This window comes from Myotis myotis, unplaced genomic scaffold (genome assembly GCF_014108235.1).
Source record: "Myotis myotis isolate mMyoMyo1 unplaced genomic scaffold, mMyoMyo1.p scaffold_m19_p_12, whole genome shotgun sequence".
NCBI lineage: Eukaryota > Metazoa > Chordata > Mammalia > Chiroptera > Vespertilionidae > Myotis > Myotis myotis.
In genome coordinates, this window is record NW_023416316.1 from 48,386,591 (window position 1) to 48,410,663 (window position 24,073).

General features: G+C 39.8%; 1 protein-coding gene across 7 annotated transcripts in view; it reads left to right on the forward strand.

The window, feature by feature from the left end:
• The window catches only part of UHRF2 (ubiquitin like with PHD and ring finger domains 2), a 65,359-nt gene extending 51,280 nt beyond the window's left edge, over positions 1-14,079 (forward strand). For 3 of the 7 annotated variants that reach the window (XM_036331112.1, XM_036331114.1, XM_036331113.1), the window contains 6 exons: positions 3,554-3,716; positions 4,378-4,518; positions 7,575-7,671; positions 7,996-8,150; positions 11,170-11,268; positions 13,057-14,079. In XM_036331112.1, coding sequence (XP_036187005.1) covers positions 3,554-3,716; positions 4,378-4,518; positions 7,575-7,671; positions 7,996-8,150; positions 11,170-11,268; positions 13,057-13,203 — 802 coding nt within the window. In that variant the 3' untranslated portion in view covers positions 13,204-14,079. Of the gene's footprint in view, positions 1-3,553; positions 3,717-4,377; positions 4,519-5,067; positions 5,257-7,513; positions 7,672-7,995; positions 8,151-11,169; positions 11,269-13,056 lie in introns of those variants that run through there. The other 4 variants (XR_004971305.1, XR_004971306.1, XR_004971307.1 and 1 more) reach the window with 4 other exon arrangements.
• Positions 14,080-24,073: the final 9,994 nt, after the last annotated feature.

Below are 24,073 nucleotides of genomic sequence, written 5' to 3' on the forward strand. Positions count from 1 at the left end.
ACCCTTCAGTCGCAGGCCAACGCTCTATCCACTGAGCCAAACCGGGTAGGGCAAGGGCCACAGATTTATCTTGCGCTTTCCCCCCCCACACACACACATTTAAAGTGACTAAGTTCTTTTTAGAAGAGACACTAATGTGGGACAGAGAGCCACACTTATGCACTTAAGTAACACATCATATAGCTTAATCAGAATTACACTCAGGGTGTTTTTAGGATTTATAATAAGATTCTTTAAATATTAGGAGAATGTTTATTTAGTGACAAAAGTGATCTTTTTAATCTAAATGCTTGTAAGGTATTACAAAAAAGCCACCTTATGTTGTCCTTGATTTTATAGAAATACTAATGACATTCTAGCTTCCATGGGAACAGAAAATGTATAACTTCAAAATGTTTTCTTTCATAAGTGCATGCTAATATGAGTAATAATAAATTTAGTAACCCAAACCATGATACAGCAACAGCTACATTATAACTTGTCATGCTGATAATTTGTCATCATAAAGTTTAAATTTTTCATATTATATTAATAAGGGTATTTTGTGGGTTGTTAAGTAAAAGTGAGTATTTTTCACTTTCTTGAGTCTAAATCACTTGGTTTTATATAGTATACCCATAATTTCTGATTACTGTGTGCAGTAAAGAATATACCAGTATGATTTCAAGACTTTGTTGCATACCAGGTTATATAGATTCTATTTTCATGTCTTCCTTCTATATTATTTCTGGCAGTAGGATTATTTTACTGAACCAGCAGAGGAGACAGATCAGATTTGCTGGTGAAACATTCCTGATGCAGGAATCCAGTCCCTAGCTAGTCTTCTAGCAATATAGCAGCTCTTTAGGGGGAGTGATCTTAAAAGTAGTTAGATTTGATGTGTTTTTGTCAATGAAAATGTATCTCAGATTTGAAAAAGGCTATTCCAGGTTGTCAGATCTGAAAATTATATTTTTCCCTGTAATGATAGATTATTTTGTTTGAATGAGATTTCTTTCATAACTACCTGCACTTGAAATGTATGTACACAGTAGATTCTTTTAAGCTTTTGAAGAATCTAATAAGTATACCCTCTTTACCATGTTTATAATCTTGTTACCAAATGATTGACAAGTAGTAAAAATGTTTTAAAAGGAAGATAGTGAAAATGAAATATGAGCTCAAAACACTTTAGGATTGATATATCATAGAAACTCTACTATCCATTCAGTTAATTTATACATTAAGCTCTGAATACGCCTTGTGATTCATTGTAAAGACCTCTTAGGCAAAGGTACCTGTATGTTTTGTGAGCATGAAAACTAGGTAAAAGGCCCTTAGCTCTGACCTACAGTATACTCTTCCCTGACTAGTATATAGTCCAATTCATTTTTGTTTCTCTGCTAAGAGGTAGTTTGATACCTGCTTTTCAGAAGTTTGTTCCTATTTCTTCTAAACTCTTGCTCTTTATGAAACTGAAAGGATAGGGATAGCAAGGTAACCAGGCCATCCTTTGCCAGGTTAGTTAGAGACAACCAATTGAGCTGTGGATAGAGTAATGGAAGAGCCTTGTTTTAGCTAGTTTCATCGTCTTGGATTCTTTTCAATAACTTGAACAGCCTGGCACTTAAGTGAAGCTAGAAGTGAATTAATGCCAGCTAGTGGTGGCAGTCATGATGACTCAAGGAACCTGTGAGCACCAAAGCATTGCACTCATTAACATGAAGATAGTAGTTATCTTTATGTTAGCTCTTTAAGAAGATGAAGTATGTATTGAGGTAGATAGTCCATAAAGATGTAATACTATACCTAGAGTTGTTGCCTGTGTTTTTTCCTCTACCTCCCAGAGGAAATGTATCTCCCTTTAAGATAAAAAAGATAATAAGCTTTAACTCTGGCCATATCTATAAAAGTGGTTTTTGTTTGTTTAAGAAACACTTTCTTAAGTTCATTTACTTTAACAGTATAACTATGATCAAGATACTGTTTTAGTTTTTTTATTCAAGATATATTTTAGTAGAAAAAAACAAAGAGGACATCTGTAATACTTTCAACAATGAAGATACATTTTTTTTAAAATGCTATTTTAGTAGATTGTCATTTAGTCTTCAGACCTATTTTTTGAGCCTGCATAAAGAGAACTGTACGCTGAACATGTATTTTGTACCACCAGATTGTATGTGTATGTATTTTTTTAATACAGTGGGGCCTTGACTTAGGAGTGTCCCGACTAACGAGTTTTTCGAGATACGAGCCGTCTCTCGGCCGATTTTTTGCGAGCTAAAATTCGGGTTACGAGCCAGCTTCAGATACCCCACCTCTAGTTGGCGCAGCGAACGCCACAACATCAGCCCAGAACACGTGTCTCACTTGTTCACTTTTTGATTTGACATACGAGTAATTTGAGTTATGAGCTTTGTCACGGAATGAATTAAACTCGTAAGTCAAGGCCCCACTGTATATAAAAATATGTATATATTTATATATGTATATTTATACATATATATTTAGCATATTGATTTCAGAGAGGAATGGGGAAGGAGAGAGATATAGAAACATTAATGATGAGAGAGAACCCACAGCCTGGGCCTGGGCCTCACCTGGGAATTGAACCATGTGTGACCTGGTTTATAAGTTGACTCTCTACCACTGAGCCACGCCAGTCAGGCTATGTGTATGTATTTTTGACCTGATGTGTTCTCAGTGGTTTCTTTTCACCTAAGTTAGAAAGTAGGTGCCTTAGAGAGAGAAAATACTAATTTTATGTAGATTCTAGTTTGGTCTTTTTTTGGCAGGACTAAGTTCTCCCAAGAAAGATTAACATTTAGTAACCTTACTGATTAATTATTACGGAGTACGCATACTTAGGAAGCTTAAGCTAAATCAGGTGCTGCTTCCAGCTTAGTGTTCCTGCTTGTTCATTTGTCATCAGTAAAATGCACTGATCTTGAGCAGCCAGACGTCTTTATTATCATGAGTTAGCACAGACATTTGAATGCTTCAGTTTTATTTAAACGTATCTTTTTACTGGAGGTTTTTAAAGGATATTTCGTATTGAACTTGTTCTTAATATTTTCTAAACTTTAAGGAATCTCTGTTGTCTGGAAAGTGGAGCTAGAGAGGTCATTTGTACCTTGCTGACAAATGTATTTTTCTGGGTTTCTTTCTACATTATTTCAGCGATTTACTTCACTCCCATATCAAAAATAACTATTACAACAATCACTTGCTTTAGTTTTCCAACTTTTCCCTTCCCTCAACAAACGTTATTTAAAGAAAATTCCATGTATTTCTAGTTGTTTTCTATTATACGTGGCACAGATGTTATTACTTTCAGAAGAACCCTACAGGCTATCTGAGAACCAATCCCCTGGCTTGGGGATGACATCAGAAAACTGATTTGTCTTCTCTGCTGGTGGGGGAAAGCATAATCCTATTATCTGGAATAATATGGAAAGAATCATAGAATCTTAACCATCAGGTAAGGCATAATTCACCTTTTAATTGAGCTACTGATGTGATTATATACTTGGAGAAAGATTACTTGGTATAAAGACTTTGCTTTATTTTTTAGGGCATTGGCCCTAAACTGTGATGCTCCATTGGATGATAAAGTTGGAGCAGAATCTCGGAATTGGAGAGCTGGTAAGCCAGTCAGAGTGATACGCAGTTTTAAAGGGAGGAAGATCAGCAAATATGCTCCTGAAGAAGGCAACAGATATGATGGCATTTATAAGGTGCTCTATCTGGCATGACCTCTTGTTAGTCATTCTTCCTGGGCTTTTAGGACAGTTACCACAGGGAACTACTCTGCTGTGGGTGGGCTGGAGGAAACAGTAGACTATCTTAGTTGGTATTTCTACTTTTTCTGGATATATAGCAGATACACAAAGTGACGTTAATTTTGATACTTTTCTTTTAAGACTAATTTCAAGACCATAAGGGCAGAGTTATATTTGGGGTTAAGCTTTTTATAAGTATATTCTCTATGATAAAACCATTTAAATAACTTGGCCGTTGTAGATCTTGATTCTTATGTAGCTCTCAGAATGAGTTTAATTGTAATCGATTTTCAAGCAGCACAGTATAATTTTTAAATAGGTTGTATTCTTTATTTAAACAATAGAGGCATTTACTGTCACCATTTCTATTTACCATTATGCAAAATTCTATTAATGAGCATAATCTTGTTAGTATTTCAAATTTATAGCAATCTATACTTATATAGGAACTAAATAAGGTCAAAATAATAATTTGAATATTTATTTGCTACTACAGCAAAAGAAGTACCTTTTGAAGTTGCATTTAGTTTTGGCTAGTTTAAATCACTAATAGGATGACAATATGAATAAGTTTACACTTTAAATCTCAAACTAGTACTGAAATATTATGATTTAGGTGGTGAAATACTGGCCAGAGAAATCAACAAGCCATGGATTCTTGGTTTGGCGTTATCTTTTAAGAAGAGATGATGATGAACCTGCTCCTTGGACCTCAGAAGGAATAGAACGGTCAAGGAGATTATGCCTACGTTTACAGGTTAGGTTACATTTGTCTAGGCTACTTGTATAGTCATAAAAATGGACACCTCTACTATAGACATACCTTAACACTGGATATAACCCACAGCAGTTGATCAGTGGATGGTAAGATGTAAGAATGAGATCATGCAAGTATACAGAAGGAAAAGCAGTAAAAGGTAGCATCCTAGATTCAAACTGCCCTCAGACCAAGAACTGTGCTTGGGAAAAGTTGGGCTGGTCAGTGAAAAGTAAAATATTTCCAATTCAAAATGGAATTGACTTGAAGTATGAGGGAAAGGGATACATAAACTTTAAGTATAGGAAGCCTTGAGAAGGGATGTGTATCCTAGATGGCACAGGGGTGTGTCTGGTAAGGGAAAGGGGGAGGTGGCTTGTTAGAGTGGTCTGCTTCCTACCCTTCTCACTTTTCCTCACCCCTTTTCTCTCTTCCCCCTCAAAGCTGCTTCCCTGCCCTGTCACGACCTTTAGTGTTATGTCTTTTTTTTCCCTTTTGCCCATGTCAGCTGTTAACTCATATAAGACTTCGTTGGTTTTGTGTGCATAGTGGATGATATGGCTACATTCCCCCTGCACTGCCTAGACTTTGTCCCTGACACTGACTTCAGAGCATGGTTTGAGTTCATCCGCCATCATTCCCCATTGTTGTGCTTTCCGTAAAGACATTTTCCCTGGCTCTGCCCACACTGCATGTGTAGGGGCTGAACTATGGGCAAGTGTCTGACCACCCAGGCAGGTGAGTGTGTGTCTTTTAGTGCAAGTCTATCTGTTTTTGTTTTTAAAATCATAGAATTGATTATTTAAGTGAGACTCATCAGCTGCTAAAATAATTGCCAATATACAGTTGACCCTTGAACAATATAAGGGTTAGGGGCATCAACCCCTGCTCAGTCAAAAAGCCATGTATAACATTTGATTCCACAAAAACTTAAGTACTAATAACCTACTGTTGACCAGAAGCCTTACTGGAATTGACTTGAAGTATGAGGGAATTGACTTGAAGCCTTACCGATAACATAGGCCAGTGATCGGCAAACCGTGGCTTGCGAGCCACATGCAGCTCTTTGGCCCCTTGAGTGTGGCTCTTCGACAAAATACCATGTGCGGGCACGCACGTACAGGGAACGTTGTGGAGTGAAAGAAGATGTAGTGTCGAGGATTGAGAAAGGTATGTTGAGATGGTTTGGACACATAGAGACGATGAATGAATGGAGATAGATGAAATAAGTATACAAGACGAGTGTGGATGGGAGAGTTGGAAAGAGTCGACCTCAGCGAACGTACCTCAGTCAGATAGAGGACGTTTTTAGCAAAGACCAGCTTAGGAGTACCCTAATTAAGTTAATAACAATGTGCCTACCTATATAGTTTAAGTTTAAAAAATTTGGCTCTCAAAAGAAATTTCAATCGTTGTACTGTTGATATTTGGCTCTGTTGACTTATGAGTTTGCCGACCACTGACTTAGACTATTAGCACATATTTTATTTGTTATATGTATTATCTATAATAATAAAAGCATAATATGCTAATTAGACTGGACAGCCAAACAGCCGAACGACCATCCAGGTGATCTTCTGGACAAAGCCAGGGCTGCAAGGGCCAAGCCCCTTGCATGACTTTCGTGCATCGGGACTCTAGTATACTATATTAAACTAGAAAAAAGAAAATGTTAAGAAAAATCTGAAGAAGAGAAAATACATTTACAATACTGTATTTAATGTTACTATAGATTTACATCATCTGTTTATAAGATGAATTATCTGTCAGTACCTACAACAGTATTGTCTTATATCAGTGGTTCTCAACCTCTGTGTCACGACCCCTTTGGGGGTTGAATGACCCTTTCACAGGGGTCTCCTAAATACATCCTGCATATCAGATATTTACATTACGGCTCATAACAGTAGCAAAATTACAGTTATGAAGTAACAACGAAAACAATTTTATGGTTGGGGGTCACAACATGAGGAACTGTATTAAAGGGTCACAGCATTAGGAAGGTTGAGAACCACTGTCTTACATGATACAAGATAATATGTGTTACTAACAGTAGAGATGAAACATAAAAAGATAATGTGAAAAGGAAATTTATATCTATTTAGAGATAAAACAATTTGTGTAATAAAATCTCCAAAAATTTTCCAGTATATTTATTGAAAAGAATTTACATATAATTGAGCCCCCACACAAACCAAACTTGGGCTGTTCAAGGGTCAACTCTAATTCTTTTTGTAACTGATATTTAAAAAAATCTTTTGTATTTTTAAAAGACTTTCTCAGATCCATTGTTCATCAAAGAATGTTTTAAATAGTTTAGACATGAAACTGTGAGTGGAAGCATATAAGCCTATCTACTATGATGAGTTAATGTATCATTGATGAGGCTTGAAACATATTGAGCTTTAAACATGAGTGTTATCACAAAGCATGTCCCAAACAAACAAAAAACAGCCAGTAAAATACAAGCATAATAGGTAGAATTTATTTCTTAAAGTTTGATCTTTGGCTGATAAAGAATTCAATGATTTAGTGGTATGAAGTCTTCTAAAGGCTTTTATTCCCTCTTCCCTAATTTTGAGAGAAGAAATTTGGCCCTTAATGTTTTGGTGGATTTTTGTTTTGTTTTTTAGATTGGCCCCACAATTTAGTGTAATCCCATCTATGTGAGTACCATCTATTGTGCTCTGCGGTTGATCTTCACATATCTTCATATCAAGATTCCACTTTTCTTTCTTCCTCAAAATTTTCAAGCCACCTAGTCACAGCTCCTATAAACTTATCTCTCCTATTTTGGATCTGAAACTAAGATCACTGTATTATCAAATGGAATTTCTTAACAATCAAAACTACATGGTTTTACACTGAATTGGGGATTTTAATGTCTTCTGTCCTTTAATTTTGTTTCTTTTAAATGTCTGTTTCCTTTATATAAAGTTGTTCAGTTAGGGAAAGTATAGACTCCTCCTCTCTCCCTTTTTAAATTTCTCACCAGGACCTAGAATTCCCCTTCTCTGTGAAGCTTAAGTCTACATTGTACTTTTTCCCCCCATCAGTATCCAGTAGGTTACCCTTCGGATAAGGAAGGGAAGAAGACTAAAGGACAGTCAAAGAAGGCAGGGGAAACCTCAAAAAGGCCAGCTCCAGATGATGGTAGGTAATGATTACAGAAAATAGATCCTAATACAGTTTCTAATAAAGAGAAACATTAAGAGACTAAATTGAGAAACTTGTAAGAAATTAAAAGCAAAGTGAAGAGGGGTGGTGGCAGAGCAGTGGGGGGTACTTTTATTATATTTTGGTAGTGTCACAACCAAAACAGCAGCAAATACAGTATCCTACACTCCAGGGGAAGTTAGAAGCTGCTTTATGCAGGTTATCTTTGTGCTAAACTTTACTGGTGCCAGTTAACTAATGTTTCATAGTTCTGCTTAGAACCACTTAGAAGTCTACTGATATATTTCTAAATTAATCTAGATGCTTGTGAAAGTACCTCCAAGGTGTTCAAAGCAGATTCAGCAGAAGCAGTTGAGGCTTTCCAACTAACCCCTGAACAACAGCATCTAATCAGAGAAGATCATCAAAACCAGAAGCTATGGGATGAAGTGCTTGCATATCTTGTGGAAGGACCAGTATGTAAAGATTTTTTAAAAATTATAATTACATGCCTTTAATTTATTTTTCAACTTTATTTTTAAGTATAGTTGACATACAATATTATATTAGTGTCAGGTGTACAACATAGTGATTAGACATTTATATACTTTACAAGAGGTCTGGTGCACAAAATTCGTGCATGGCAGGGGAGGGGGATGTTAGCCCGGCCTGCACCCTCTCCAATCTGGGACCCCTGTGGGATCGGGCCTAAACTGGCAGTCAGATATCCCTCTCGCAATCCAGGACCACTGGCTTCTAACCATTCTGCCTTCTTGTGGTAGGATTTTACTTGCTTGGGTCAGATGATTGCGATGTAGCTTCTAGTGATTACTTTGGACATTTATGTACTGTTATTGATTGATTGCCCTGGGCAGGTTGCATGCCCATTTTCTTCCGATAATCCAGAAACACATTTATTAAGCTGGAAAAATCAGGTGTTGGCCATGGTGACTTTTTTTTTTTTTTATATATTTTATTGATTTTTTTTTTTATTTTTTTTTTTTATTTTTTTACAGAGAGGAAGGGAGAGGGATAGAGAGTTAGAAACATCGATGAGAGAGAAACATCAATCAGCTGCCTCCTGCACACCTCTTACTGGGGATGTGCCCGCAACCAAGGTACATGCCCTTGGCCAGAATCGAACCCGGGACCCTTCAGTCCGCAGGCTGATGCTCTATCCACTGAGCCAAACCAGCCAGGACTATTTTATTGATTTTTTTACAGAGAAGAAGGGAGAGGGATAGAGAGTTAGAAACATCGATGAGAGAGATCGATCAGCTGCCTCCTGCTCGCCCCCCACTGGGGATGTGCTCGCAACCAAGGTACATGCCCTTGACCAGAATCGAACCCGGGACCCCTCAGTCCACAGGCCAACGCTCTATCCACTGAGCCAAACCGGTTAGGGCGCCATGGTGACTTTTAAATAAATGTACATATAATATATACATTTATATCCAAACACCTTCCCAAGGTCCTACATGACCTGTCATCTCTACCTACTTCTGCAGTCTCCTCTTGCTACTCTCTCAGGCCCAACTTGCTTTGGCTACACTGATGTCTGTCATTTAACACACCCAGCCCATTCTGGCTACTAGACCTTTACATGCTGAAATTCTCTCCTCTACATCTTCCTGTGGCTCCTTCATATTCTGTCTCTGCAATAGTATTACACTCCTCAGAGATGTCTTTGCTGACTACACTTTCTAAAGTAGCCACCCTTTACTCTGTTGCTTTAATTTGCTTTGTTTCCTCGGTTATTACTATCTGAAATTTCATTTATTTATTTTTTTATTTTGCTCTCCTAAAAGAATATAAAGTTTTGTGAGCATAGAGAATTGACCTTTTTATCACTGCCATGTAAATGAGTGCCTAGCACGTTGTATCAATTCAAAATACCTCTAGTACATATTATAGGCACCCTGGAGGTACCAGGGAAATATCAGTCTTTAAAAAAAGGCATTTGTCAGGGAAAGGGTACCTGGTACTAAATTTATAGTTTTTTCCACAGCTCCCCGAACTGGTATATTCTTTTAATGTATTCCATAATACTTTGTGGGTAATTCACTTGACGTTCATAATCCATGTTCATAAGTAAGTTAGTATTAAGACATAACTTTGAAATTGCATCTGATTTTTTTGAGGCATAATTGACATAAAACATTTTATTAGTTTCATTGTATATAACAATGACTTGGTATTTGTATGTATTGCAAAGTAATCACCACAGTAAGTCTAGTTAACAACTGTCTCCATACATAGTTACAAAAGTTTTTTTTCTTGTGATGAGAACTTCTAAGATTTATTTTTTTAGTAACTTTGAACTATGCAATATAGTATTATTAACTTATAGTCACTATGCTGCATATCACATCACCAGGAGTTATTTATTTTATACCTAGAAGTTTGTACCTTTTGACTCTCTTCACCCATTTGGCTTACCCCCAACCTCACCCCTGGCAGCCACTAATTTGTCCTCTATATTTATGAGGTTAGGTTTGTTTGTTTAGATTCCACATGTAAGTGAGATCATATGGTATTTGTCTTACACTTTGGGATCTTTGATTTTTTATTTTTACTTGAAATTCTTGTAAATATTACTTTTCTATTACAATAACATAAAATATACTCCCTGTCTACTAAAATTAACTGAATGGAGAATTATCCTTGTGACTATTCAACAAACTGCTTATCCTAGTTTAAAAGAAAAAAAAAGTTTGAGTAGAATGGAACAAGTAATGGTTTGAAGAGTATAGAACACCCATTGGATGTTTATAATTTAGTCCCAATTTGAGTAAACATTAGCATGAGGGAAATATGGGATTTGGGGGTTGAGGCAAAACATTACAGAAGATAGTCCCAGGAAAATATGTTGATTCTTTGGGGTCTTAGATATTATAGAGTATTATTACTCACTGCTTTTGTTTTTAAGCTTAAATATTCAAGTTTTGTAGCAAAAGATTGAATAAATAATGCATTTTTATATACTGGAATACCATATAGCTTTTTGAAAAATGTATATAATGATCTTGAGACAAGCTGTGATTTTTTTTTCTTTATTTTGTTGTGTTGTTTATTTACATTGCCACTTATCCCCCATATACCCTCTTCCACCTCCACCACCCCCAGCCTCCCATCCCTGCAGTCACCACACTGTTCTCTGTGTCCATGAGCCATAATATTTTTTAACAGTGAAAAATAATATTCTCTGGAACATGAGGTTTGGGTGGGCGGCATTTATATTTTAATGTTATATATTTGACTTTGCAACCTTTCCAACCCAATCCTGAGATTTAAAACTAATGTGTATTGTCTTACGAAATGGGTTTTTTCCTGTTTCTGTGGCATGTTTGCTAATCATTGCAATCACTACTTGATTTTTTTCTTAACTATAAAACCATTAAATGTAACCAAGACACTTTAAAAAAATCATTTTGAATTTTATTAATATGTTATGAAATGCTAACCTATTTGTTCTTCCCTTTGGGTACCATCTAGAATTTCCTGAAAAAATTGGAACAATCCTTTATGTGTGTCTGCTGCCAGGAGCTAGTTTACCAGCCTGTAACAACAGATTGCCTCCACAATGTCTGTAAAGTAAGTAGAATTCCTTTCCCGTTTCCCCTTATTAGGCCAGAAGGCACACTAACCTCCAAAACTGCTTTTACCATGTGAAGAAGCATTTTTCCATAAAACAAAATAATCATAGAACCTTGCCAATTCAGAAGCACTTAATTACATCTTAGTGGTAAGTGCGCGTTTTAATTAGATAGTAATAGTAAATCAAATATATGTAGTCGAGGTATTCTATCATGTTTGGCATTGTTAGGAAGGGGTTGAAATGGAGAAGAGAAATAGGTATCATTGCCTTTTTTTCTTTTTCTTTTTTTTTTTTAAATATATTTTATTGATTTTTTACAGAGAGGAAGGGAGAGAGATAGAGAGTTAGAAACATGGATGAGAGAGAAACATCGATCAGCTGCCTCCTGCACATCTCCTACTGGGGATATGCCCGCAACCCAGGTACATGCCCTTGACCGGAATCGAACCTGGGACCTTTCAGTCCGCAGGCCGACGCTCTATCCACTGAGCCAAACCGGTTTCAGCATTGCCTTTTTTTCTTACACCTTTTATGTTTTGTATAGTTTAGTGAAAACTGAAATAGTTGCATGTACGTAAGGAGATCTAAAACAGATTCTATCTGGCAGCATACCCAGAGGAGTTGAATGTTGTGTTGTGAAAGGGAGATTTGAGCTATAGTAAAAACAAGGTTGGAATCTTGCTCTACTGCTTGGTGGTTGTGTGCCCAGACCTAAGTTCCAAACTTGAATTTCTTTTGTAAAATGGAAATAAACCTTCCACATATAAGTTTGTCCCTGACCTTGAGCTGGCTAACTGTATAATATAGTTCTTTTTAAAATCTTTTTGGAACACTCATTACATTATAAGTTAAGTGATTAGTTCTAAGCCGGGGAATCCTGAGGTGTTTTTTCTTTAGTGCTCTATCAGAAAAGAACAGGATTAAAATCCATCCTATAAGATGAGGCTAGTGAGAACCATAATCTTTAACACCCTCATTTTACTGGATGAGGAAATTAGAGCATACAAAAGTTGAATCATTTACCTTAACTCACAGTATGTGCTAGAACAGTGATTTTCAATTGGTGTGCTGCAAGAATTTTTAAAAAGTGCAATACCTGACTATTTGGTTGGGGCACTGACCTCTTTTTCCTTAGATTGTCAAATAAAATAAATGACAACAACCAAAATAAAAAAAAAATGCCAATAGCCAATACAACAATAGCCAATACAACAATAGCCATCCAGTGTGAATGCTCTGTCTCCAACCATAAATAATATAGGTTATATAATAGAGTTTGCATATTATTGGTCACATGCATAATAAGGTTGCGTCAGATTGGTTAATTCTTGGTACCAGAATTCCTTAGACAAGTATAGGCACCTTATTTTTTAAAAAGTCTCTTTGGAGCAATAAGGATAGGTACTTAACTATTACCTCTTCCCTCTCTCCCCCCTATAAATAAAATTTAAAAAATGTCTTTTTTTGTTGTTGTCATATTGGCAAAAAGTAGATTTTTTTGGTATGCTGCAGAATTTTAGTAATTAGTTTATGTGTGCCGTGAGATGAAAAAGGAAGTTGAAATTGCTGTGCTAGAGGTAGAGCTAAAGCCATGTCTTTAGACTAGTGTTCATAGTATAGATTCAGGCCTTTATTGGTATTCATCTTTATGTTTTTCTTGTTGCTAAACAGTAAGTTTCTAGTTCTTATTTAAAAGCATAAATTGTTGAGTCCTTTTCTACATGCTTTACCAGATGAAATTGGGTGAATTTTTTGGGTTTTTGTTTTGTTGTGTCTTACCTTAGGATTGTTTACAGCGTTCCTTTAAGGCTCAAGTTTTCTCTTGCCCTGCTTGCCGGCATGATCTTGGCCAGAATTACATCATGATTCCCAATGAGATCCTGCAGACTCTACTTGACCTTTTCTTCCCTGGCTACAGCAAAGGACGATGATCTGTCTACTTCCACTGTGTTGCTCCTGGTGATTTTTTTGGACAATAAAGAATCTAAAGTGGTTGGGGGTGGGTAGGGATGGAAGCAATGGTGGACCATATCTCTCATGTTCTGAAGCAGCTAATCCTCTTTTCCTACATAGCCATCATCTTGTGTGTGTAGTAAGAGGCCCATTTCTCAACTGTCTTTTAAATATCAAAAGGTAGTTCCTGTCAGTGACAACTAGTTGTAATGAGTAGAAGTTAAAGCCTCAGCTCTAGTTGATATCCAAGTTATGATTTATTTTGCAACTACCTCAGGACAGAAAAGATTTATGGGAATTTTTAAATCATTGAATAATTAGTTAAATGAAATTTTAGCTACACACTGCCTCCCAGATATTAGTTGTGCCTGGTTCATGTAATTTGATTTTACAGAAAAGGAAATGACACTTGAGATCATTGGAATGAATGCAGCTTCTGTAGTGTGCAAAATACATTTTTAATATCTTCCATTACAATGTGTGTTTTACAAGAACAGGTTCATTTTTTAGCCCATTTTGTGAGCTCCATTGTGCTTTTTTCTGGTGTTTTATGCAAGTTGACTACTAATGACTAATGAGAACAATATGAATGCATCGTTGCTGCATTGTAATGTGTGGTTTTGCACTTAAAAGAAGAAGTATTCTGATGCTCTACTTATAACTGTTTATGAAAAGCATCTTCTGTACTAGTCAGACTGCTTTCATTGAGTCTCACCAGTGGTTTTACATCTGTAGAGCATTGAGGACTGGGCTGACTTTTGAGAGGGCTGAAATTGCTTCATATTGTGATCCTAAATTTTATATTCACTGCCCCCTAAATATACCATAATAAATATTTTATGACCAGCAAAATAGCTCATCTTCACTGTTTTACATTTGTCTGGCTTATCGGTATGTGTGTTTAAGAATCAGTCATTTCCAGATTATTTCATTGTACGTTTTTATTGATACAGGTATTTTTTTAAAAGAGATTTTATTTTTTGTAGTAGTTTTAGGTTCACAGAAAAATTGAGAGGAAGGTACAGAAGTTTTTTATATATCCCTTGCTCCCTCCGCAACCTCCCCTATTATCTTTATCGTCCACCAGAGCAGTCATTTGTTACAGTTGATGAACCTATATTGACAACGTCATTATTACCCAAAGTCCGCAGTTTACATTAGGGTTCATTCTTGGTATTATACATTCTATGGGTTTGGACGAATGTATGAGGGCATGTATTCAATACCCAAGATTACACAGTCTTTTAAAAATTTAAGTCATTTTTCAGTTACAGTTGACATACAATATTATATTAGTTTCAGGCGTATACCCAGTGATTAGACATTATACAACTTACTAGTGATCACGCTGATAAATCTACTGACCTGATACTATACATAGTTATTAGAATATTATTGCATAAACATGCACGTGAACATTCAGCCAGATTTCAGATGGTTCTCAGTGATGTTCTTTTTTAGTTGTATTGCTGCAGATATTTTTTCACAATTTTTCGCTCTTGATTTTTGGTAACAAGAACTAATACAAAATCTTAAGCACTGCCCAGCCTGTGTGGCCAAGTGGTTGAGCGTCAGCCTATAAACTAGGAGATCATGGTTCGATTCCTGGTCAGGGAACATGCCCAGATTGCTGGTTCGATCCCCCGAGGGCATGTAGAAGGCAGCCGATCGATGATTCTCATCATTGATATTTCTCTCTCTTCCTCTCCCTTCCTCTCTGAAATCAATAAAAATATGTTTTTTAAAAAACTTTAAAAAAATCAATGGAAAAATATTCTCAGGTAAGGATTAACAAAAACATTTTTTAAAAACAGACATCAGTGATGAGAAAGAATCATCCATTGGCTGCCTCCTGCACACACCCCACTGGGGATCAAGCCCACAAGCCAGGCATGTGCTCTGACTGGGAATCGAACTGTGACTTCCTGGTTCATAGGTCGAACCACAGACACCCCCGCCCCCTGCCCCCTGCTTAGTTTTGTTGCTATTTTTTAATGGGGGAAAGAGGGATGTTTCACCATCATATCCATGTCTTTGAATCAGGGATGGCAATATTTCACACACCTGTCCACAAAGAAAGAAATGCTACCAGTATCTTTCCATTCATTATTTCACTTAGTACTCACAACCTGTGAAGTAAATGGTATTATCTCCATTTTACAGATAAGGTAGTGGTTTCAGAGTTAGTTACTCACCCTAAGTCACAGGCAGTCAGCAGCAGACTTAGAATTTAATCTCAATGCTGTGTGTTATTTTCCACTACTTTTTCTGCTTCGCTGTGTTATTTATTTTTTAGTTATATTACATCCTTTTGCCCTTTGAAAACCAGATTTGGGCACTTTCAAAGAGAACTAATGTGCAATCCGACTGAGTTTCATCTATAAAAAACCTGTATGGTTGTTGTATGGCACGTTATTTCTTTCAGAGACTCTTCTCATTTTTATAATTATAACAACCAGGAGCTGCATTCTTTTTTTTTTTTTTAATATATTTATTGATTTTTTACAGAGAGGAAGGGAGAGGGATAGAGAATTAGAAACATTGATGAGAGAAAAACATCAATCAGCTGCCTCCTGCACACCCCCTACTGGGGATGTGCCCACAACCAAGGTACATGCCCTTGACCGGAATCGAACCTGGGAGGGACCCTTCAGTCTGCAGGCCGATGCTCTATCCACTGAGCCAAACCAGTTAGGGCAAGGGGCTGCATTCTTAAATGAAACTGATTTCTGGGAAATAATGAAATTGTTTAAGGACTGTATTGAGCCTGCTTAACTGTGCCAACTCCTCCAGAACTGCCTCATGCTCCCTGGCATTAGGCTTCAGATTAACAGCATTTCTGAGTGGCAGACACTGTCCCAGATGAAAGGCTCTTTTTTTTTTTTTTTTTAATATATTTTATTGATTTTTCACAGAGAGGAAGGGAGAGAGATAGAGAGTTAGAAACATGGATGAGAGAGAAACATCGATCAGCTGCCTCCTGCACATCTCCTACTGGGGATATGCCCACAACCCAGGTACATGCCCTTGACCGGAATCGAACCTGGGACCTTTCAGTCTGCAGGCCGATGCTCTATCCACTGAGCCAAACCAGTTTCGGCAAGGCTCTTTTTTGACAAAACACAGAAGTAGTGCTAACTCACCACACTCCTCCCCGTACTTCCCCACATGGCTGGCATCACATCTGACACTCACTCCTTCGCTATTTGCAAGTTTATTTAACAGCCTACCCAACTGTCTCCTTCCACGGAAAGTATTTTCTTCATTGTCTTTTGGAATGCATTTGAAGCAGCTTCTTTTAACCAATAAAAGCATTTAGTTCTTCTATTTTGAGGAACTCATATTCCTGTGTAGTTAACTTTGGATAAAAAGTATTAAATGGAAGTGAGTTATTTTTTTTTTCCATTCCTTATGCTAGTCTTTTAAAAAGTATCTGTTTGCATATAATTCTACCTTGGCTGCTCCTACTGCAGAGAGGAACACTTTTGGATCAAGTTCCCAGTGGCAGCACTGTTGGGGCGGGAAGCCTGCATTTTTTTAGGATGCCTGACATCACTCCTGGTGCCCTGGGGTTCCACCCTGTTTGGGGAGTTTGGCTGTTATTTAAAGTACTTAAATCTCACCAAGGCTTTGTTTTTTTCTGATGATCTTCAGAAGTGCTTTTGTAGGAAATTTAAAATGTCACACTCGAACCATACAAACATATTTACTGATAAGGTTAAAGCACAATGCACAATCAGATCAAAAGCACACTAAAATTTCTCTTTCTCTTGCATCAGTTTTGAAAACCCTAACCTCTTAAGAGAGGTCTAGACACCCAAAAAGTCCTGTCGGCACATTAAAAAAATAGCTTAGAGTTGATTTCTTCTACCATCCATCAATTCTTTTGAATTCAGGAGAATTGCAGGCCATCTCCAACTTACGTCATTGAAGTTAATTTGTAAAATAATGACATCCATGACCTGTGACTTGATGGAGGTTAAAAATGAAATGATCTTGTTTGTACAAATATTTCCTATAGGAAATGATATGGAGGAAATGGCTAGATTCCCAGATTAGCTTACAAAGCCAATTAAGCCATAATCAATTAAGCCATAATCTATCAATCAGCACTCTTGTATGGAAAAGGCACCCAATAACCCTGCCACTTCCATGCACCAGAGACCTCCATCTCCAAATTAACTACATTTCCAAACAAACTTTGGGGTGGGTGATCTGACAGCCAGAATTGTAACTTTCATATTGGGAATTTATGGCCATTCCCAGGGAGCTGTATGTATGAAAGGTGTGGAGGAGACTAGGGAGAAGCTCCAGGGATGAAGGTTGGGAAGTTAGAGCCTGGCCAGGCTGGGAGGAATAGAGGAGTTGGGGTGGGAGGTGAAACCAAGAACTCAGTGAAGCCAGCACTGGAATTACACATGAACAGAAGGAAGGAAAAGCACATTAACCACGCGTCAGGAGCCTGCCTACACACATCGCAGTAACGCACAGTGGGTCCTCCAGCCCCTCGGCCGCTGTGGTCTTGGGAAGTGTCCACCAGCCCTGTCCTCAGGCTTGCTGCTGTGCGGACTCAATTTTCAACGTCCAAGACATTCTAACCCCTGGCATTGGCATTCCCTCCCACTTGGTCCCCTCAGTTCAAGCATTCTGCCTGGTTGGTTTCCAAAAAAGGCTCCCTGGCGCTTTCTCTCAGGACCCTACCCTCCCATGCCTTTCCCTCCTGTGCATGGGGTCCTCCCTCGGCCCCTTTACTAACGGGCCAACCCTCTCCCTGGCCTTTGCTCTATTGTCTGGTGCTCCCTGTTCTCTTTCTCATTCAAGGACTTGGACCCCAGGTCTGTTTCTTCCTTGCCTGCCCTCCTCTCAAACTTGAGACTTCTTCCTGCCCTCTACCCCTTTCCTTTGCCATCTTAAGCTGACTTTTTAATCATCTCCCTTCCCATTCTTGTGATCTCTCTCGTCCTGATTTGAGGGAGACTTCTCCTGGGCTTGTTGCTCATGCTCTTGACCCCTTTCTCATCCCATCCTGAACAGCCTTTTCCCACCATCTCTGGCTTTGTCCCCTCCCCCTTCCTGACTTCTTTCATCTGCCATCATTTTTCTTCCACTTTCACATCTTAATTCTTTCTCATTCCCACCATAGGCCCTTATCTCCTCCTCTCCCATTTTTTCCTGTTCATAACCTGCATCTTCTCCCACTTCCATTCCTACTCCCTCCTTTACAAATGCTTCCTCCCTTCCTGACTCAAGGACCACCACCCCCCCCCCCCCAAACACACACACACCTTTTCCCCTTTTTCCTCAAAGCCTTCCACCTGAGTCAGGGGCCCCTTCTTCTCTGGACCCTAATTTTATTCTCGATGATCTTGACTCTAGGCTCAAACACCCCCTCCCCATTTTGACTCCCAGCAAGATTTGCACACCTTGCCTCAAACCCAGCTTTCATCCCTCATCTTCCTACCCTTCCTATTTCTCAGGGATTCTTAAAACCCTTTACATATGAGATTAAAAATAAATGTTAAAATGCAGATATTAAGCCAAACCGGTTTGGCTCAGTGGATAGAGCGTTGGCCTGCGGACTGAGGGGTCCCGGGTTTGATTCTGGTCAAGGGCATGTACCTTGGTTTCGGGCACATCCCCAGTAGGGGGCATGCAGGAGGCAGGTGATCGATCTCTCTCATCCTTGTTTCTAACTCTCTATCCCTCTCCCTTCTTCTCTGTAAAAAATCAATAAAATATATTTTAAAAAAAGAAACTGGCTCTTTAAAAAAAAATGCAGATATTAAAATTTTCAAACATGCTTCTCTTTCTAAATAACTCCCCTCCCCCACACCTAGTTATGGCTGGCTTCTTTTTGTTCAGATTTTCTCCTAAAAGGCAACTTTCTGAGAATCCTTCCCTGCCCACCCCATATAAAGGGGTCCCAACCCTGACACAGGTACCACAGTAGTTTCTGTGTTACAAAGAGCATTTCACATTGTGAGATCTTAATTTATGTGTTGTCTGTTGACCCATCTGGGATTGATGCTCCGTGAAAGGCCTCATCTTTCTTGTTTACCTGGTAGGTACATAGTGGCTCAGTCAGTATTTGCTGAATAAGGTCGTGATTCCTGGTGCCAGACACTGTGATAAGTACTCTGTGTTATGTCATTTAATCCTTATAACAAGCCTGACTGAGGTAAGTTCTTTCATTATTGCTATTTTATACCTTAAGAAACAAGTGCAGAAAGGATAAGAGCATTTTGTCTATTGTCTCAAAACAGGCCCTACCTGAGAATCTCATCCATATCTGTGTGAAGTCACAGCCCATGTTCCTTTCACTTCATCTGGCAATGCAGAGGGAAGGGACCTTTAGGAATGGAAAACAAAGGAAGGGAAGATGGTCTGAATGCGAGGTACATCGGGTCAGGGTCGGCTCCGGCCCTGGGGCAAGGAGTGCAGGGAGGTGCAGTATAGAACACAAGGACCTAAGTGAGGGTGAGAATAGTAAGAGCTAACATTTACTCACTTTGTGCCAAGCACTGCTCAAAGCAATATATTGAATACTCACCTGGGAGTTGTAGGTGGTATCATTTCACAGATGAGGAGTCTTGGCTCAGAGATGTTAATTATCTTCTCCAGGATCAGACAGTTAGGATATAGGGGAGCTGGGATATGACCAAAAGCAGTCTGACGACAGAGCAAGTATTCTCATTGAGACCCTGCACTCTCCCCAGCAAGAAAATAACCGGATTTACAGGACTAGTGTGCTCCACGCTGGGCACCAACTCCTGCTTCCTGGATTCCTATTTCCTTTGTGGAATGGCCTCAGCCAATGTCACATGCCTGCCTCTGCCTGCTCTCCATAAAGAAGGTGGCTGATGGCTTCCGCTCATCCATGCTACTGCACCAGCACCAGGAAACCTGGGGTTGGCAGGGCAGCGATCCTGGGTCAGTGTAGTCACAGACAGACTCCCTGGGGTGGGAATCCCAGGCTTAGACTGTAAAGCATCAAGGGCAAAATGGAGAGCAAGCCGTCTGGCTAGAGACCTTAAAAAAAACAGTCTCCAATCAGCTTTATTCCCCCCAAAAAGCTGACATTTTGATCTAAAGAAAAAATAAAAGGCTTCCTTGATTCAGTGCTGGCAGGAATGAGGGTAGCAGATCAGAGAGCGAGGCTGGAGCACAGTGGCACCGGCTCACACAGTCTCCTCCAGCCCTAGGAGCATTAGCCAAAGCCAGCAAAGAGGGATTTCCTCTCAAAATAGTAAGATTTGCATAAAAAATACAAGGGTGGCCCTATCTGGTTTGGCTCAGTGGATAGAGCGTCAGCCTGTGGACTGAAGGGTCCCGGGTTCAATTCCGGTCAGGGCACATGCCTGGGTTGTGGGCTCGGTCCCCATTATGGAGCATGCAGGAGGCAGCCAACCAATGATTCTCATCATTGATGTTTCTCTCTTCCTTCCTCTCTGAAGTCAATAAAAAATATATATATTAAAAAAATACAAGGATGACTAAGTTCAGCATCTTTCCCACCCTCATCGTCCTTTAAAGGCTTAAGAGTTCTGGAAATTTCCTTGAAATGTGAACAAAGGAAGCTGAGAGGCAATACCTGGAACTTGTTAGAAATGGAAACTGGCCCTGCCCCAGACCTACTGAATCACGATTTGGTGCCTAGGCCCAGCATTCTGCATCAACAAGCCCCACGCCCCCACCCCCGCCCCCCAGGTGATCTAGACACACAGAGGTTTGAAAAATCACTGCCCTGGGAAACATCTCTGAGCCTGTCCAATGTCTGAGCCAAGACGTCTGTCTGAGAGCCCTGGGAACCGCTAAAAGCACTAGCATCTCAGCTTCTAAACTACATGCCCCAGAGGGCTTCTTGCGCCCAACAGTGGCACTTGCATCCTTTATTTGGATGAAAGGCACCAGTGTCATTGGAAAACATGGCCCCTGTAAGTATCGAGCTTTCACGGGGTTTTGGACGGGCGGTGCCTTCTGCCAAGGATTGCTCTGAGAGTGCCCTGCGGCCTCTCCCAGGGTGTGAAGAGGCAGAGGGGGTGACCGAGGCAGAGGAGGAGAGTGTGTCTACCTCAAACCCCTCGTCTTCCAAACTGTTCAAAACGCACATCCTGCACATTGTTAAAGTCCTAGATGCCACTAAGCCGCAGAAACAAGGGTAATACAATGGCAACTGTTATGTATATTTTACCACAATAAAAAAAAGAGGGGGTTGCATCCTACACTGTCCAGAGACACTGTTTCAGGGCCCAACGTTTTGTACTTTGCTTGAACAGGATTCACAGAAGGCACTGGGAATACTGGTCTTGGTGACAGCGTCCCTGTATTCATTCAATTCATATTTCTTTGTGTTTGTTGAACACACACTGCAGGTAGCATGGGGAATCCACTGATGTATGAGATATGGTCCATGCTCTCAGGGAACTTGGTCTAATGAGGCACACAGAAGCCAGGGAAACAGAATAAGTACAAGTTATGCTAAAAGTACAGGAAAACAAACTGAGTGCCAAGATAGAAAATAGCAGGGCCCATTTCACGGAGGTGCATGGAAGAACTCTTTGAGAGACACTGAAAGATGAACAAACGGGAGCCCGCAAAGCAAAGGGGGCCAGGAGTGGTCCAGGAGAAGGATATCACACAGGAAAGACACAGGGGGCAACGTCGGGCTCGTGTCAGGTAAACACATGAGCGACTTAACAGTGAAGGACAAATAGTCCACCTTGAGCCCTGGCCGGTTTGGATAGAGCGTTGGTCTGCGAACCAAAGGGTCCTGGGTTCGATTCCGGTTAAGGGCACATACCTTGGTTGCAGGCTCCTACTCAGCCCGGGCCCTGGTCGGGGCTTGTGCAAGAGGCAACCAATTGATGTGTTTCTCTCACATGTAGCAATGTTTCTCTCTCTCTCTTTCCCTCTCCCTTCCACTTTCTCTAAAAATCAATGGAAAAATATCCTCAGGTGAGGATTAACAACAAAAAAATAGTTCACCTTGACTCTTAGCCACCTGCATTTGCCTCTGATATATTTTGGGGGCAAGCAATGTTTGAGCTGTTAGGGAAGCAACTTTTTCATTCAACCACTACCACTTTACAGCCTGGCGAAGAAATTAGAAAACTGCTGTTCACTTCCACAATCTGTTTTCCTATGCTTGTCCTTCCTCAGAGGGGCCACCCAGCCCTGGACAGCCTGTGTGGAGAGCTTGGTTTTCAGCACAGGAAGGGCAGTCTCCGGTTGGCAGTCACCAGGTAGTGGGGCAGCCTGCTTTCCTCGGTGGGCACTGGAGCTGTTCAGCCTGGGTTCAAGTTCTGGCTCTCCCTCTCCCCAGCTGTGTGACTTTACGCATCTCTCCATACCACTCCCCTCATGTGTAAAAGTGGAATGTTTGAGGTTCCAATGAGATAATATGTTTTAAACACTTAGAACAGAACCTGACTCCTAGAAGTACTCCATAGACAGCAATCACTTAAGTATTTTGTTAGTCCTGGCCAGGTAGCTCGGTTGGTTGGAGTGCTGTCCTAATGTACCAAGGTTGTGGGTTCAATCCAAGGTCAGGGCACATACAAGAATCAACCAGCCGAAACCGGTTTGGCTCAGTGGATAGAGCGTCGGCCTGCGGACTGAAGGGTACCAGGTTCGATTCCGGTCAAGGGCATGTACCTGGGTTGCGGGCACATCCCCAGTAGGAGATGTGCAGGAGGCAGCTGATCGATGTTTCTCTCTCATCGATGTTTCTGACTCTATCTCTCTCCCTTCCTCTCTGTAAAAAATCAGTAAAATATGTTTAAAAAAAAAAAAAAGAATCAACCAATGAATGCATAAATAAGTGGAACAACCAGTCCATGTTTCTCTCTCCCCTCTCTCTAAAAGCAATCAACAAATAAAAACGTATGCTATAAAGGAGCCATGGGTCCCATCACTTCTCTACTGCTTAGGCTGGAATAAATTGTTTTACAAACTTTTTTTAAAAGTGTGAGAGTAAGTTGGCCACTTGTAGAGCATTCAATAGAGGGCTCAGACCTTTGTCCAGATCACTATCATAACAGCTGCCACATGAGGAACCAAGTAGCCAGGCTAGAGCACATGCTTAATAACTATCAGGGAAGAACATCTGAAGTGTTTGCTATTTCTAGGAGAAACTTATTTGTGGCAGGCATGCTACTTGCCTACCTGAAACCCATCCTTCCCCTTTTCTTCCGTTAACAAACCCCTGGTTTTCTTTGGGGCAGTAACATGCCCAGCTAAAAGTCCTCCCCAAAGCCCTTGCAGCTAGGAGTGGCAATTTGAACCAGTTGTGGCCAGTTAAAAGTCAGCAGAAGTTACTGAGTGAAACCTCTTGGAAAGCATTTCAGAAGAAGCCAAGTTGGATGGCATCTGCCTTTTGTCTCTCGTTTTCTCCCCCTTTTCCTATCTGGAATGGCAGTGATGCCTGGATATGCAGCAGCCATCCAGGACTATGAGGAGGAAGACTATACACCAAATAAGGCAGAACAGAAAGACCGAAGGAGCACTAGCCCTTGGCTCATTACCTCTGGACTTGCTGTTAAACAAGAAAAAATAAACTATTTGATTAAACTTCTGTAGTTGGGTTTCAGTTACACGCAACCTAACACGATTCTAACAAAAAGGGCCAAAGTGCTAACCAAGGCATACACACTGTTTCTTTAGCCAGCCAGAGACAAAGCTGGTGACGGAACAGTGGCTAGTGGGTTAGGTATTCTCCTTACCCTCCAGAACCCTCTGAACCTGGACATGGACGTTAAGAATGAAAACTGCATCAAGAAGGCATTCTTCAAATTGAAATGCTTTTATTAGAACACTAATAATTGCAGATAAAAAAAAAAACACGTGAAA